At 38.8% G+C, this 14,261-nt stretch overlaps 1 protein-coding gene across 1 annotated transcript in view; it reads left to right on the top strand.

Annotated features, from left to right (window-relative positions):
* The first annotated feature begins 1,289 nt into the window (after positions 1 to 1,289).
* The window catches only part of SRPRB (SRP receptor subunit beta), a 30,927-nt gene continuing 17,955 nt past the window's right edge, over positions 1,290 to 14,261 (top strand). The window contains exons 1-4 of the mRNA XM_060099682.1: positions 1,290 to 1,499; positions 2,062 to 2,156; positions 3,003 to 3,080; positions 5,908 to 5,990. Of these exons, the coding sequence (XP_059955665.1) occupies positions 1,346 to 1,499; positions 2,062 to 2,156; positions 3,003 to 3,080; positions 5,908 to 5,990 (410 nt within the window). The 5' untranslated portion in view covers positions 1,290 to 1,345. The remainder of the gene's footprint in view (positions 1,500 to 2,061; positions 2,157 to 3,002; positions 3,081 to 5,907; positions 5,991 to 14,261) is intronic.

Here is a 14,261-nt window from a genome sequence, read left to right as displayed (position 1 = left end):
TGAGTTCTCTGATTCACGTTAAGCACTTTGATCTTCCCAGCAACACACACCAAGTGCTTCAGATGCAGTCTTGATAGCTCTCCTTCTCCTTAACTCAGCTTATCCAATTAATCACTAAATCCTATATATTTTCCTTCTAAATATCTCTCATGTCTGTGCCCTCCTTTCCATTTTCCACATTTCCCTGGTTCAGACCCTGTGCATCATTTGCCAAAACACTGCAACAGCCCCAGCTGGTCTCCCTCCCTCCAGTCTTTTCTCTCTCAAACCATAGTTCTCCATTGATCTGCCCGTCATCTATTTCACTCCCAACTGAAACTTCTTATTGCACTCTAGATAAAGTCTAGGTTCCTCAGCATAGCACACAATCCCTTCATGTCTGTTTTTTGCCAACATTTCCTGCTTCATCTCCTGCCACTTCTGCTGAAATGACACCTGCTTAATGACAGAGACGCAAACTGGCAGCCCCTAGGCCGGCTACTTCTGACCCGATGAGGTGTTTTATTTGGGCTACAAGTTTTCATTACTTGCTGAAATTTAAAAAGTGGAAAATTTCCCTTAAAAACCTTTCTTTCTGGCTTCTCTTGAAAAACTGAAGAACTGGCCACCTTGCTCCCACATACCTGCCTGGCAGAGTGGTGGCTGCCCCCTTAGGGCAGGAGTGACAGTTTTCAACAGGCCCTGCCCATCCCATTGACTTTCCTGGCTGCTTCCCTTAACGTAGGTATCTCGGTTGCAGCCCTGGATTTACAGTGTAGGGACACTGAATTGCTCTTTTCTTCTGCACAGAGCACCCTTTCTCCTGTTTCGCCTGCAGAGGCTAACTCATCCTTCATGGCTCAGTTCCTGTCGTTTTCCTCCGGGAGCTTGTCTCTGAACCCATGTGGACTAGGCGCCCCTTTCTGCATTCCCATACCGCACCTTACATCGTCAGTCACACCTCCTGCCACGTGATTTTCCGATGAAATGTTTGTGTAATGCTTGAGTTCCTCACAAGACACCTCACCTCACGAAGGGAGGGACTAGAAATCCTCAGCAGAGATTTCTTGAGCCATTCATTTTATTCATCCATCATTTTGTCAACAACCATGAAGAGAGCGGCGACATCTGACTCATATCTTAAAGGACGTGCGTGTCACTCATACCTGTGTCTGGCAGCTCAGTCTTTTGGCGGGAGTGCAGTGTCCAAGAGAACTACAACTACCATCAGGCCCTTCGGGATCCCGGCCTCCGAAGGAGGAAATATAACTTAGGAACTACCACTCCCGTGATGCTCCGCTTCGGACGCCTGCGTAGAGCCGAGGGCCACGTTGCTTTTGCGGTGCCGGGTAGCAAGATCCCAGCCATGGCTTCCGCGGACTCCCGGCGAATGGGGAATGGCGACAGTGTCGGAGGCGCCTTCCAGCTCTACCTGGACTCCTTGCGGCAGGAACTGCGGCAGAGGGACCCGACGCTGCTGTCAGTCGTGGTGGCGCTCGTCGCGGTGCTGCTGACGCTGGGTAAAGAGGCGGCCGGTAGATATGGCGGGTGCAGGGCTGGCGGGGATCCGAGCTTGGACTGGGCTTGTGCAGACCGCGGACGCGGAACGGACATGGCACCGGGGGGGCATCTAGAGAGGGGGACTCACCCCTTATACCAACCTGCCCTCCTGCCTGAAGCAGCAGGAGCAGCGCAGCGTTACTAGCCCCTGTTCTGCCTGAGCGCGCGGTTCTCTCCCTTCCATTGCTCTTGCTACGAAGACTCAGATGGTCGTCGCTCCCAGTTTGAGCATCCTATGTTTGCGAGCTGGACGCTGGGGATACAAAGCTAATGAGCAAGATTGCGCTTGAGGAGTACACCGTCGGCGTACGGGGTGCAGATGCAGAAAAATTGACAGTTGTTAGTGGCAGGCAGTCAGCGGAGTCCCTAAAACAATAATGATTATAATGGTGGTAATAACAATGGAGGTAAGCTCCAGGTGAATGAAGTGTTCTGTGTAGACTTAATTTCCCACAGCCCAGCCGTACATGCGTATTGTTGATAATCAAGGCATAATTTTGGTTGTTTTTCTCTATTCCACAGTGTTCTGGAAGTTCATCCGGAGCAGAAGGAGCAGTCAAAGAGCTGTTCTTCTTGTTGGCCTTTGTGACTCCGGGAAAACATTGCTTTTTGTCAGAGTAAATGCTTTGATTTACACCTCTCTTAAACTTGATAGGAAATTTTAGGGCACCCCATTACTCCTGTGAGGTGTACTTTGGAAAAGAAGCTGTGCTGACAAATTGGGGAGTTAATTCTTGAATCACTTGGTAGGACGAAAAGACTCTTGAAAAACTCTTAAACTGGAATTTCTTGACCGTTTCTATTCTCCTGTACTTGCCAGATACTGACCTTTAACCCTTATCCCATTTAAGGGTTTTATATACTAACTACTTTCATGTCATGGCTAAGGATGCCAGAACAGCTGAAGAGAGAGAGGGCGGTAATCTGTATACAGTGTATAATTCTTCTGAGACTTTGTCAGAGAAACTTTTTTAAAGGGTGATTCTTCTTCTGCCTATTGGCTGCTTAGGCTTCTTTGCACTAATATTTATTTTGAGTCCATGTAGTATTTTTAAATGTTTGATTTTTGCTACAGAGAGTAGCAGAGGTTTTCTTCTGATTACTCTTCTTTTTGAGGGTATAAATTATTTCCCTTCCACTTTGATGATTGTACATGTTGATGGAAGGTCAGTAAATTTGGCCACTAACCATTTGAAACTATTGTTTGAAAATAATAGTTTAAAAATAATAGTTATCCCCCTCCTCTCGTTAAGGAGAGGGGAATGAACTTTGCAATTAATAAGATTTTTCTACAAGCAAAGAAAGAAAAAAAAAACTAATATGGTCCTTTTCAGCTATTGCAAGCAACATTCGTTTATTTGACCTTACACCTAGGAGAGTTAGAGCAAAGTTACTTTCTTTAGGTTTGCTATTTGTATGTTTACTCTGATCTCGCCCATATTGTGTTTTGTTTTGTTTTACAGTTGTTAACAGGCCTTTACAGAGACACTCAGACTTCCATCACTGACAGCTCTGCTGTCTACAGAGTCAACAATAACAGGGTAAGAGGTTCCTAGAATGTGGGGAGTCTGACAGTTTTACTTTACTTTGGTGTGTCAGGAAAAGACATTTCTAGGATAAATTAGTCTGAGGGCATAGGTACGTTCATAGCTTATTTTTATGAATAAATATTGTGCATGTGACAAATTCTTCTTTTGACCATCCAAGCAGTGAACTTAATCATGCCCTCCTCTGCTTTGTTGTACCTTATGCACACTGATTATTTATTAGTTTTTGTTTCTGTGTCTTAATTCCAACTTTACCATGAGTTCTTAAGAGTGAGCATTAAGCCTTTTTCTTTAGTACATGTATATGGGACAAAAATTCAAAAGGTTAAAAAGGATATTTGGTGAAAAGTAATTTTGCCTTTCCTATCCCTTACAAGTCTTCTCCTTGGAGGTAGTAACTTACCATTTTCCTGTATAGCCTTCCAGATGGTCTATGCTATACAAACATATCTGTATATCTTTACTTTTTTCTTTTTTAACACTGTGTTCTCCCCCCTCCCGTTTGTTTTTGTTTTTAATTTAACAATATAACTGATACAGCTTGGATTTGTTTTCATTTTTTCTTCCTCATTTGCATACATAGTACTACCAGGTTGATTTATGACCTGCATAGTATTCCATTATGTGGCTATACCATACAATTTTTTTTTTCCTTTCTTAAAACCTTTGCTTTTGAGACATGACAGAAAAATCTTACAGGTACACATGGAAAAGTAGTACATGATCACAGTTGAATGTGAAGACAGTATAATCAGAAAGCTTTTACTCTTGTCAACTAATGTTGAGTTTTTATTTAATAAGAACCCTATTAACAGACATTTAGTTTTTTGGTTGTTACAGTCTTGCTTTTACAAACAGTGTTGCAGTGGATATCTTATGGAGTATACATGAGTATATTTAAAAAACACCAATAAGGAATCGTGAGAAGGACTTTTTATGTACCTGTATGGCCCCAGAATGTAGATAGTGACTGCCAAGCCAATTATAATGCTTAATAAGCATTTAGTGAGTGAGTGGAAGGAAGGTGGGTGGGTGACTGGTTGGAGGCGTTAGATGTATAGATGGATGAATTAGAATGGTGATTTTAGAGACTTTTTCTCCTTCTCCTTGGGTCTTCCCCACCTCTGCCCTGCCCTTTTCTGGTACCTTCAGGATTAAACATTGTAAGCAAAGATAAAGAGACATCCTTTTAAATGTCTTAGAGGTATTTTTTTTTCTTTTTTCAATAATGGCACTGTTTCTGACTCAGACCTTTTTAAACTCCCAAGGATTCAGATTTTGAAATTTCAGATTTGGAAGATCTTTAATTCTTGGGGCACTTGTACTAGGTATTTTAAGTGGGGTATTCCAGGGTATGCTTTAGACCTGTACTTTCCAACAGAGTAGCCACTGATCATGTGTGACTGTTGAGCGCCTGAAATGTGACCAGTCCAAATTGAGGGCTGCTATAAGTATAAAATATACATCAGATCTTGAAGACTTGGGATGAAAAAAAGAATGTAAAATATCAATTTCTTGAATTTTTTTATATGTTAAAAAGCTAATTTAGATATATTGGGTTATGTAATACATATTTTTAAAATTTTACCTATTTCTTTTTACTTTTTTAATATAGCTATCAGAAAACTTAACATTACAAATAAGACTTGCATGTTTCTATTGAATATGTAAAACATCCCTCCCTTCTTTTTTACTTCTTTTCCCACCCTCTTTATGTTTTAGATTTAGTCTCTCAAAATAGTAACGTATTTAGTACCGTACCTTATGGATTGTTTATAGTATGTGTTGTGGTGCTGATTATGAAATGTGATAGGGGTCCCAACCTGAGGTCCCTACACTACCAGTATAAAAATAGAAAAAAGGCTAATATACTTTGTGTATTACCTATAAAAGATTAAACAGACTAAGTGACAGGTCACAATGTATCCAGCTGTAATTATGTCAAATCTGTGCATAATGCTGACTCCCTCCTGCTGAATAGTGGTTGAGGCAGGCTGTGGAGAAGGTAAAACATATGAGAAATGATCCACGGGTCTGATAAATGTACCGGGGCTATACCCGAGAGTCTTAGGATTGAGCGTAGCCACATCTGCATCGAACCCGAGCTCAAGAATGAAGGCCTGGCATGAATGGCATGTAAGTGGGCACTTAATCAGTCTGCTCCGTAGCAGCACAACCCCGCCCTGTTCAGTGATTGTCACCTGGATCAAGAATTGACAAAAATTACTGACAGAGTTGGAACAAATAAATGCTGTGTCTAGTGGACATATATTTTAAAATTAGATTGCAGTAGAAATATAAAAGAATGTTTTGTTTTTATAAAGGTTGGGGATCCCTGCAGTGGTAACACGTTATATGATAAGATGTAGGTTCTTATATTATTTAGTTTGTGAATATTTATTACTGTTTTCCGCATGTTTTTGCTTTTATTCATACTGGTATATTTCCCAGCCTCAGGTGGACTTTCCTGCCTTCCCCATACAGGGTCAGGTTTCTCACGTACCCTCAGAACATTGATCAAAGTTGTAATTTTACATTTACATGTAATTTTACATTGTGTTGACCTTTCTGATTGTATTATATAAACTCTGTTAGGGCAGGACCATGTTTTTGTCCATTGTTAAATCTCCAGAGCCTTCACTCCATGATTTATAAATAGAAGATGCTCTGTGAACATTTGTTTGATTCATTAATCAGTTACAGTGACCTTTTTTGATTCATTAATTGGGTACCATTCTGATACCTGTGATCTCATATGAAAGATTTATGTTGTAAATGTGAATCCGGACTGAAACATTAATATTATTGCTGGCATCCTTAGGGCACTAGCCTGATCTTGATTGACCTCCCTGGCTATGAGAGCTTGAGACTTCAGTTCTTAGAGCGGTTTAAGGCTTCAGCCAGGTAAGTAGGAAGTGGGAAGGGCTTGTCTGAAATCTGTATATCAAGGCCAGCCATGTTGTTTGCTCTCATGGTATTCTGGAGGCAGCCTGGTATCCTGGAGTGGAAAGAGCATGGACCCTGGGGTCAGCATTTCTGGGTTGCAAGCCCACCTTCACTTGGATTATATGAGATAATATTTGAAAATATTTCTCAGAGGGTTCAGAAAGTGTTTACCCTTATTATGATGTCAGTAAATTTTTCATTTACTCTGAGGACAAATTTAATAATGTGTAGAACTATTAAAATCTGAAAAAAGAATTTTAAAGCTAGATGACATCTGAGAAGATATTAAAATCCAACATTATGTATTTCTATCCTTAAATCATCTAAAATTTACACCTGAAAAGTACAGAAGAATATTTTCATATTTCTTTTAGTATTGTCCTAGTATTACTGACTCTTACTTCCTAAATTTCTTGTGCTTCAGCTTAAGATGCTTTATTCTTGTGTAGTCTCTAACACTGGTAGGAACTTGAAGAAAATCAAAATACCACATTTCACTTATTTTAAGACACATTTTAATATCTATGAAATTGGAATGCCACTTACAGTTAATGGTGTCATAGTTTAATTGGCAGTATTTTCTTTCTTAGTTGAACCTGAAATAATATGTGTTTTAATTGATGGAATCCGGGTTAATGGAATGAGGTAGTTGTTTCTTTCCTTTTTTTTTTTTTTTTTGCGGTATGCGGGCCTCTCACTGTTGTGGCCTCCCCCGTTGCGGAGCACAGGCTCCGGACGCGCAGGCTCAGCGGCCATGACTCACGGGCCCAGCCGCTCCGCGGCATGTGGGATCCTCCCAGACCGGGGCACGATCCCGTATCCCCTGCATCGGCAGGCGGACTCTCAACCACTTGCGCCACCAGGGAGGCCCAAAAATTCCTGTTTTTTTTTTTTTTTTTTTTTTTTTTTGCAGTACACGGGCCTCTCCGGACGCACAGGCTCAGCGGCCATGGCTCACGGGCCCAGCCGCTCTGCGGCATGTGGGATCTTCCCAGACCGGGGCATGAACCCATGTCCCCTGCATTGGCAGGCGGACTCCCAACCACTGCGCCACCAGGGAAGCCCTCTTTCCTTATTTTTGAAGGTATCTTGTTTTGTATTTTGTTGTTGTTTCTTGGCCCACAAGGTGATGGTGATGAGCAATCTGTCATAGTTGAGACTGTTACTTGATTTAAAAAAAAAAAAAAAAAAGGGCTTCCCTGGTGGCACAGTGGTCGAGAGTCTGCCTGCCGATGCAGGGGACACGGGTTCGTGCCCCGGTCCGGGAAGATCCCACGTGCTGCGGAGCGGCTAGGCCCGTGAGCCATGGCCACTGAGCCTGAACATCTGGAGCCTGTGCTCCGCAACGGGAGAGGCCACAACAGTGAGAGGCCCGTGTACCACAAAAAAAAAAAAAAAAAAAAAAAAATTTTAGAGAGTTTTAGGTTCACAGCAAAATTGAACAGCAGGTACAGAGATTTCCCATATAACCCTACCCCTACACGTGTCTAACCTCCCCTGTTATCAGCATCCTTCACCCCAGTGGTTCATTTGTTAATTGATGTATCTAAATTGACACATCATAATCGCTCAGTCTGTATTTTACATTAAGATTCACTCTTGGTGTTGTACATGCTAGGAATCTGAAGAAATGTACAATGATATGTATTCACCATGATAGTATCTTAGAGAGTAGTTTCACTGCCCTAAAAATTCTCTGCTCTGCCAGTTCATCCTCCTCTCCCCTAACCCCTCACAACCACTCATCTTTTTATTGTCTCCGTAGTTTTGCCTTTTTCACAATTTCATATAGTTGGAAACAGAGAGTATGTAGCCTTTTCATGTTGGCTTCTTTCACTTAGTAATATGCATTTAAGTTTCTTCCATGTGTTTTCATTGTTTGATAGCTTATTCCTTTGTAGTGCTGAATAATATGCTATTATCTAGATGTACCACAGTTTATCCATTTACCTGTTGAAGGACATCTCGGTTGCCTCCAAATTTTGGCAGTTCTGAATAAAGCTGGTTTTTGTGTACACATAAGTTTTGGGGTAAATATCAAGGAGCACAATAGCAGAATCATATAGTAAGAGTATGTTTAGTTTTGTGAGAAATTGCCAAACTCTCTTCCAAAGTGGCTGTACCATTTTGCATTCCCACCAGCAATGAATGAGAGTTCCAGTTGCTCTGCATCCTGACCAGCATTTAGTGTTGTCAGTGTTCTGGGTTTTGCCATTCTAATGGGTATGTAGTGGTATCTAATTGTTGTTTTAATTTGCATTTCCCTGATGACATATGATGTGGAGCATCTTTTTATATTTGCTAATTATCAGTTATTTAAATCTTGTTTGATGAGGTGTCTGTAAAGATCTGTGACCCATTTTTTAATTAGATTGTTTGTTTTCTTACTGTTGAGTTTCAAGAGTTCTTTTATATATTTTGGGTAACAGTCCTTATCAGATATATCTGTTGCAGATATCTTCTCCCAGTCTGTGGCTTATTTTCTCATTCTCTTGATGCTGATTTTTGCAGAGCAGAAATTTTTATCTTTACTGAAGTCCAGTTTACCATGGATTGTATTGTATCTAAAAAGTCATTGTCAAACCCAAGATCATCTAGGTTTTCTCCAGTGTTATCTCCTAGGAGTTTTGTAGTTTTGGTTTACGTTTAGGTGTGTGATCCATTTTAAGTTAATTTTTGTGAAAGGTGTAAGTTCTGTATCTAGATTCATTTTTTTGTATGTGGATGTCTAGCTATTCCAGCACTATTTGTTGAAAGGACTATCTTTGCTTCATTTGTTGCCTTTGCTCCTCCATCAGAGATCCCTTGACTGTATATATCAGGGTCTCTTTCCGGACTCTGTTCTATTGATCTATTCTCTCACCAATACCATGCTGTCTTTGTTACTATAGTTTCATAGTAAGTTGGTAACATCAGTTCTCCATCTTTGTTCTTCTTCAGTATTGTGTTGACTATTCTGGGTCTTTTGCCTCTCTGTATAAACTTCAGAATCAGTTTGTCAGTATCCACAAATAAGTTGCCAAGATTTTGATTGGGATTGCATTGAATCTATAAAGTTGGGAAGAACTGACATCTTCACTCTATTTAGTCTTCTTATCCATGAACGTGGAATATCTCTCCATTTTTCTAGTTCTACTTCAATTTTGTTGATCAGAGTTTCATAGTTTTCCTCATATAGATCTCGTATGATTTGTACCTAAGTTTCATATTGTGGGATGCTAATGTAAATGGTATTGTGTTTTTAATATCAAATTCCATTTGTTCATTCCTGATATTTGGGTAAGCAATTCACTTGTGTATCAACCTTGTATCCTCCAACTCTGCTACAATCGCTTATTAGTTCCTGAGCTTTTTGGTTGATTTTTTCAGATCGTCTGCAGTCATTTCATGTGCGAATACAGACATTTTTATTTCTTCCTTCCTAATCTATATACCTTTTATTTCCTTTTGTTGTCCTAATGCATTAGCTTGAAATTACAGTACGATGTTGCAAAAGCAATGGTGAGATGGGACATCCTTGCTGTGTTCCTGGTCTTAGCAGGAAATCTTTGATTTTTTTCACCATTAAGTATGATGTTAGCCATATGATTTTTGTAGATATTCTTTATCAAGTTGAGGAAGTTCCCCTCTATTCTTAGTTTACTAGGAGTTTTTATCATGAATGGTTGTTTGATTTTGTCAAATGCTTTTTTGGGTCTATTAGTACGATTGTGTGATTTTTCTTTTTTAGTTTATACATCAATGAAATGATTATGTTAATTGATGTTTGAACGTTGAACCAGCCTTTCATACCACTTGGTTGTTGTGATATTGTGATTTATAATGAGAAATGCATATTTGGTCTTCATTCCTGTTTCTGGCTCAGAGCTCATAAAACCCTTAGAATTTCCTAAGTGATGAGAGTGATAAAGGTGTCTTTTGTTATGTTTTTGTGGTGAGTTTTGGAAAGCACCTAAGGATGGGGGCTGGGTGCCAGGAGAGCCAACCATATGATTAGAGAGTTGGAACTTTTCATTCCCATCCAGGGAAGGGAGAGGAGAGAGGCTGGAGGTTGAATCAATCACCAGCGGTCAGTTGTTCGGTCAATCACGCCTATATAATTATGTCTCCATAAAACCCCAAAAGGATGAGGTTCATAGGGCTTCCAGGTTGGGGAACCAGAATGCTTCCACATGCCATCCTGCAGGACCCAAACTCCACAGGGACAGAAGCTCCTTTGTTCAGGATCTCACCATATGTATCCCTTCATCTGGCTGTTGATTCATATCCTTTAATATCTTTTGCAATAAACTGATAATTTAGTGAGTTAAATGAGTTTCCTGAGTTCTTTGAGCTGCTCTCACAAATTAATTGAATCCAAGAAGGAGGAGTCATGGGAACCTCTGATTTACAGCCAGTCAGTCAGAAGTACAGTTAACAACCTGGACTTCTGTCTGGTGTCTGAGGTCCCCACTACCAAATTAATCAAACGGAAGGAAGGAGTTGTGAGACCTTCGAGTCTGTAGCCTGTTGGTCAGAAGCACAGGTAACAATCTGGGCTTGTAACTGGCATCTGAAGTGGAGGGTACTCTTGGGGCACTGAGCCCTTAACCTGCGGAATCTGATGCTATCTCCAAGTCGATAGCATCAGAATTGAGTTGAATTGTAGGGCACCCAAGTGGTGTCAGGAGCATTGCTTGGTGGTGGGGGAACCCCCATCCCCCACATTGTAATTGGGTCCAGAACCAATCATGGTGTACAATTCTTTTCATACATTGTTGGACTCGATTTGCCAATATTTTCTTGAGGATTTTTACATCTGTGTTCATGAGATATTTATCTGTAGTTTTCTTGTAATGTCTTGGCTTGTGTTTTAAAGTAATGCTGGCCTCATAGAATGAGTAAGAAAATATTCCCTCTGTTTCTATTTTTTGAAAGGAATTATAGAGAATTTGTATATTTTCTTCCTTAAATTTTTAAAAATTGAATATTTTTGACATATAACATTGTATAAATGTCCTTAAACATTTGATAGAATTCACCAGTAATCTCACCTTTGCCTAGTGCTCTCTGTTTTGGAAGGTTTTTAATTATTGATTCAATTTCTTTAGTAGATACAGGGCTATTCAGATTGTCCGTTTCTTATGTTAGTTTTGGCAGATTGCATCTTTCAAGGAATTGGACCATTTCATCTAGGTTATTACATTTTTGGGCATAGAGTTATTTATAGTATCCCTTGATTGTCCTTTTAGTGTCCATGAATCTGTAGTGATATCCCCTTTCATTTCTGATATTTGTAATTTGTGTCCTCTCTTTTTCTTAGTTAGACTGGCTAAAAGTTTATAAATTTTATTGGTCTTTTCATAGAACCAGTTTTTGGTTTTGTTGATGTTCCTATTTTCTATTTTGTTGATTTCTGCTCTTTCATTATTTCTTGTGTTTACTTTAGATTTAAATTACTCTGATTTTTCTAGCTTCCTAAGATGGAAGCTTAGATGATTGATTTTAGGTCTTTCTTCTTTTCTAATAAATGCATTCAATGCTATAAACTTCACAGGGTATAGAATTCTAGGTTTTGAGGATTCTTCTCTCAACACCTTAAATATTTCACTTGACTCTCTTCTTGCATGCGTGATGTCTGAGAAGTTGGATATAATTCTTATATTGCTCCTCTATAAGTAAGGTCTTTTTCCTTCTGGCTTATTATGGGATTTTTTCTTTATCTTTGATTTTCTGTAGTTTAAAAATGATATGGCTAGGTATAGTTCTTTTAGCATTAATCCTGCTTGGTGTTTTCTGAGCTTCATGTGGTTTCGTTGGATCTGTGGTTTGGTGTCTGACATTAATTTGGGGAAATTTTCAGTCATAGTTTAAGTATTTCTTCTGTTCTTTTCTCTCTTTCCTCTCCTTCTGGAATTCCCATTACATATATGTTACACCTTTTGTAGTTGTCCCGCAGTTCTCAGATATCCTGTTATGTTTTTTTAAGTCTTTGTTCTCTTTGCTTTTCAGTTTTGGAGGCTTCTATTGAGATATCTCAAGCCAGAGATTCTTTCCTTCAGTCATGTCTAGTCTACTAATAATTCCATCAAAGGCTTTCTCCATTTCTGTTAGGTTATTTTTGATCTGTAGCTTTCTTTTTAGTTATTTCTTAGAACTTCCATCTCTCTCCTTACATTGCCCATCTGTTTTTGCATGTTGTCTACTTTATCTTTTAGAGCCCTTAGTCCCACAGTCACAGTTGTTTTAAATTCTTGGTCTGATCATTCCAACATCTCTTCCATATCTGAGTCTAGTTCTGTTGCTTGCCCCTTCTCTTCAAACTCTTTTTTTACTTTTTAGTTTGTCTTGTAATTTTTTCTTGATAGCCAGACACAATATACTGGGTAAGAACTGCCCTTAGTAACGTGGTGAAGTGTGAGGGGAAGGGAAGTGTCCTGTGATTAGGTCTAAGTCTTAGTGAACCTGTGTCTCTGGACTGTGAGCTTCATACTTGATTCTCAACTGATTCCTCACTAGGTTGTATTTTTCTGTATATATGTGTTGTTCTCTCCAATTTGGTGGGCAGTGATTTGCTGTATAACCTCACTTCTCTGATGAATCTAAATGCTGTTGATTTTTCAGTCTGGTTAGCTTTTTACTTGTTAGAATGCAGTGGTGACTTCCAGCTTCTTTCATGCTGGACTGAAAACTGGGAGTTGTGCGATTTTTTTTTTTTATTCCCCAAACAATTGATACAAATCTAGAACTGGCAAATTTTGCTATAATTGGGTTTTAATTTCTAATTAAAAATTTTTTTCCATTTTCAATTATAAATTTTTTATAATTCACAGTGTAATTACTCTTTGATCCAAGTATTTTGGGTAGCTAAAACGTTCAAAGTATGTAAGATACAAATGAACTCAAATCATAATCACAATAAATGCAAATTTAAAAGACATTTACTACAGTGGACCCTTGAACAGCATGGGTTCGAACTGTGTGGGTCCGCTTATAGGAGGAATTTTTTCATTTAATATGTACTGCACAATCTGTGGTTGGTTGAATCCGGCAATGCCAAACCTCAGATGCAGAGGGCGGACCATGAAGTTATACGCAGATTTTTGACTGGAGGGTCAGGCCTCTAATCCCCACATTGTTCAAGGGTCAACTTATAGTATATTGATCTGAGACTTCTAGTTTTTTAATCCTACCTGTTTTGGTTAATCCAGTTTCCCTAATCTCATTTTCCCCCTCTGCTGGTTTGAAAGTTTGCTATTTTTTCTTTTTTCATTGTTATCTTCTACTCTTTTGTTTTAAACTTTGATTACTTACAAAAGTTTAAAATCAATAATATTAGTTTTCTTTCACTGGAACTTAAAATACCTTACTTTGATCTTCCTCACATCTTCCTTTCATTTTATTTCTCTTTCTTCTTTTTTAACACCCAACAGTTACTAATATTTTTCTCCATCATTCAGTGATCACCTAGAATTACCAGGATGTTTATGGATTTCTTTTTTCTCTATCGCTTCTTGCCTCTTACTCTTTCCATTTGATTCAGTTTTCTTTCACGTATATCTTTTGGATATGCTTCCAGAAATGGTGAATAAGAGATAAAAGTTTCTCATCCTTTGTTCATTTGAAACTTTTTTCATTGGCCTTCATTTTTGAATAACTATTTTAGCTGAGTATAAAATCCTGGGTGGCAGTTATTTCTGTTTTCACATTGAAGGCATTACTCCTGACTTCAGGTATCTGTTGTTGTAGATGAGAAAGCAGTGCTCAATCTAATTGTCATTTCATATTACAGAATCTATGTTTTTTTAATCCTGTATTCAGGGGTAGATTATCCTTCTGTTTAGGGGTGATTTAGCTTTATCATGGTTGGGATTTAAGTGTACTATTTCAATTGAAAGATTTGTATCTTCAGTTCTGGAAAATTCTCAACAATATCTTTTTAGGTAGTTCTGTTTCCAAATTCTCACTTTCACCTCCTGGAACTCTTATTAACATCACCGAACCTTATCATTTCTGCTCTTCTTGTCTCTTCTCTGTCATATCTTCCAAGTCTTTTTACCTTGCGTATAGTTGATATTTTCGTCTTTATTTTGTAGTTTAGTATATCCTTTTCAGCTGTAGTATTCTCTGCTTAACTTTTCCATTGGGTTGTTACTAATTTTGTTCTTTACTTGTAAAAATATATCTTTCAAAATCAGCCTTTCTTTTAGTACTATCTTTATTCTTTTATTATGGTGTCTAGTATTCTTT

Source organism: Mesoplodon densirostris, chromosome 5 (genome assembly GCF_025265405.1).
Source record: "Mesoplodon densirostris isolate mMesDen1 chromosome 5, mMesDen1 primary haplotype, whole genome shotgun sequence".
Taxonomy (NCBI): domain Eukaryota; kingdom Metazoa; phylum Chordata; class Mammalia; order Artiodactyla; family Ziphiidae; genus Mesoplodon; species Mesoplodon densirostris.
The sequence above is the reverse complement of the archived record's forward strand: the minus strand, read 5'-3'. Positions and strand labels throughout refer to the sequence as shown.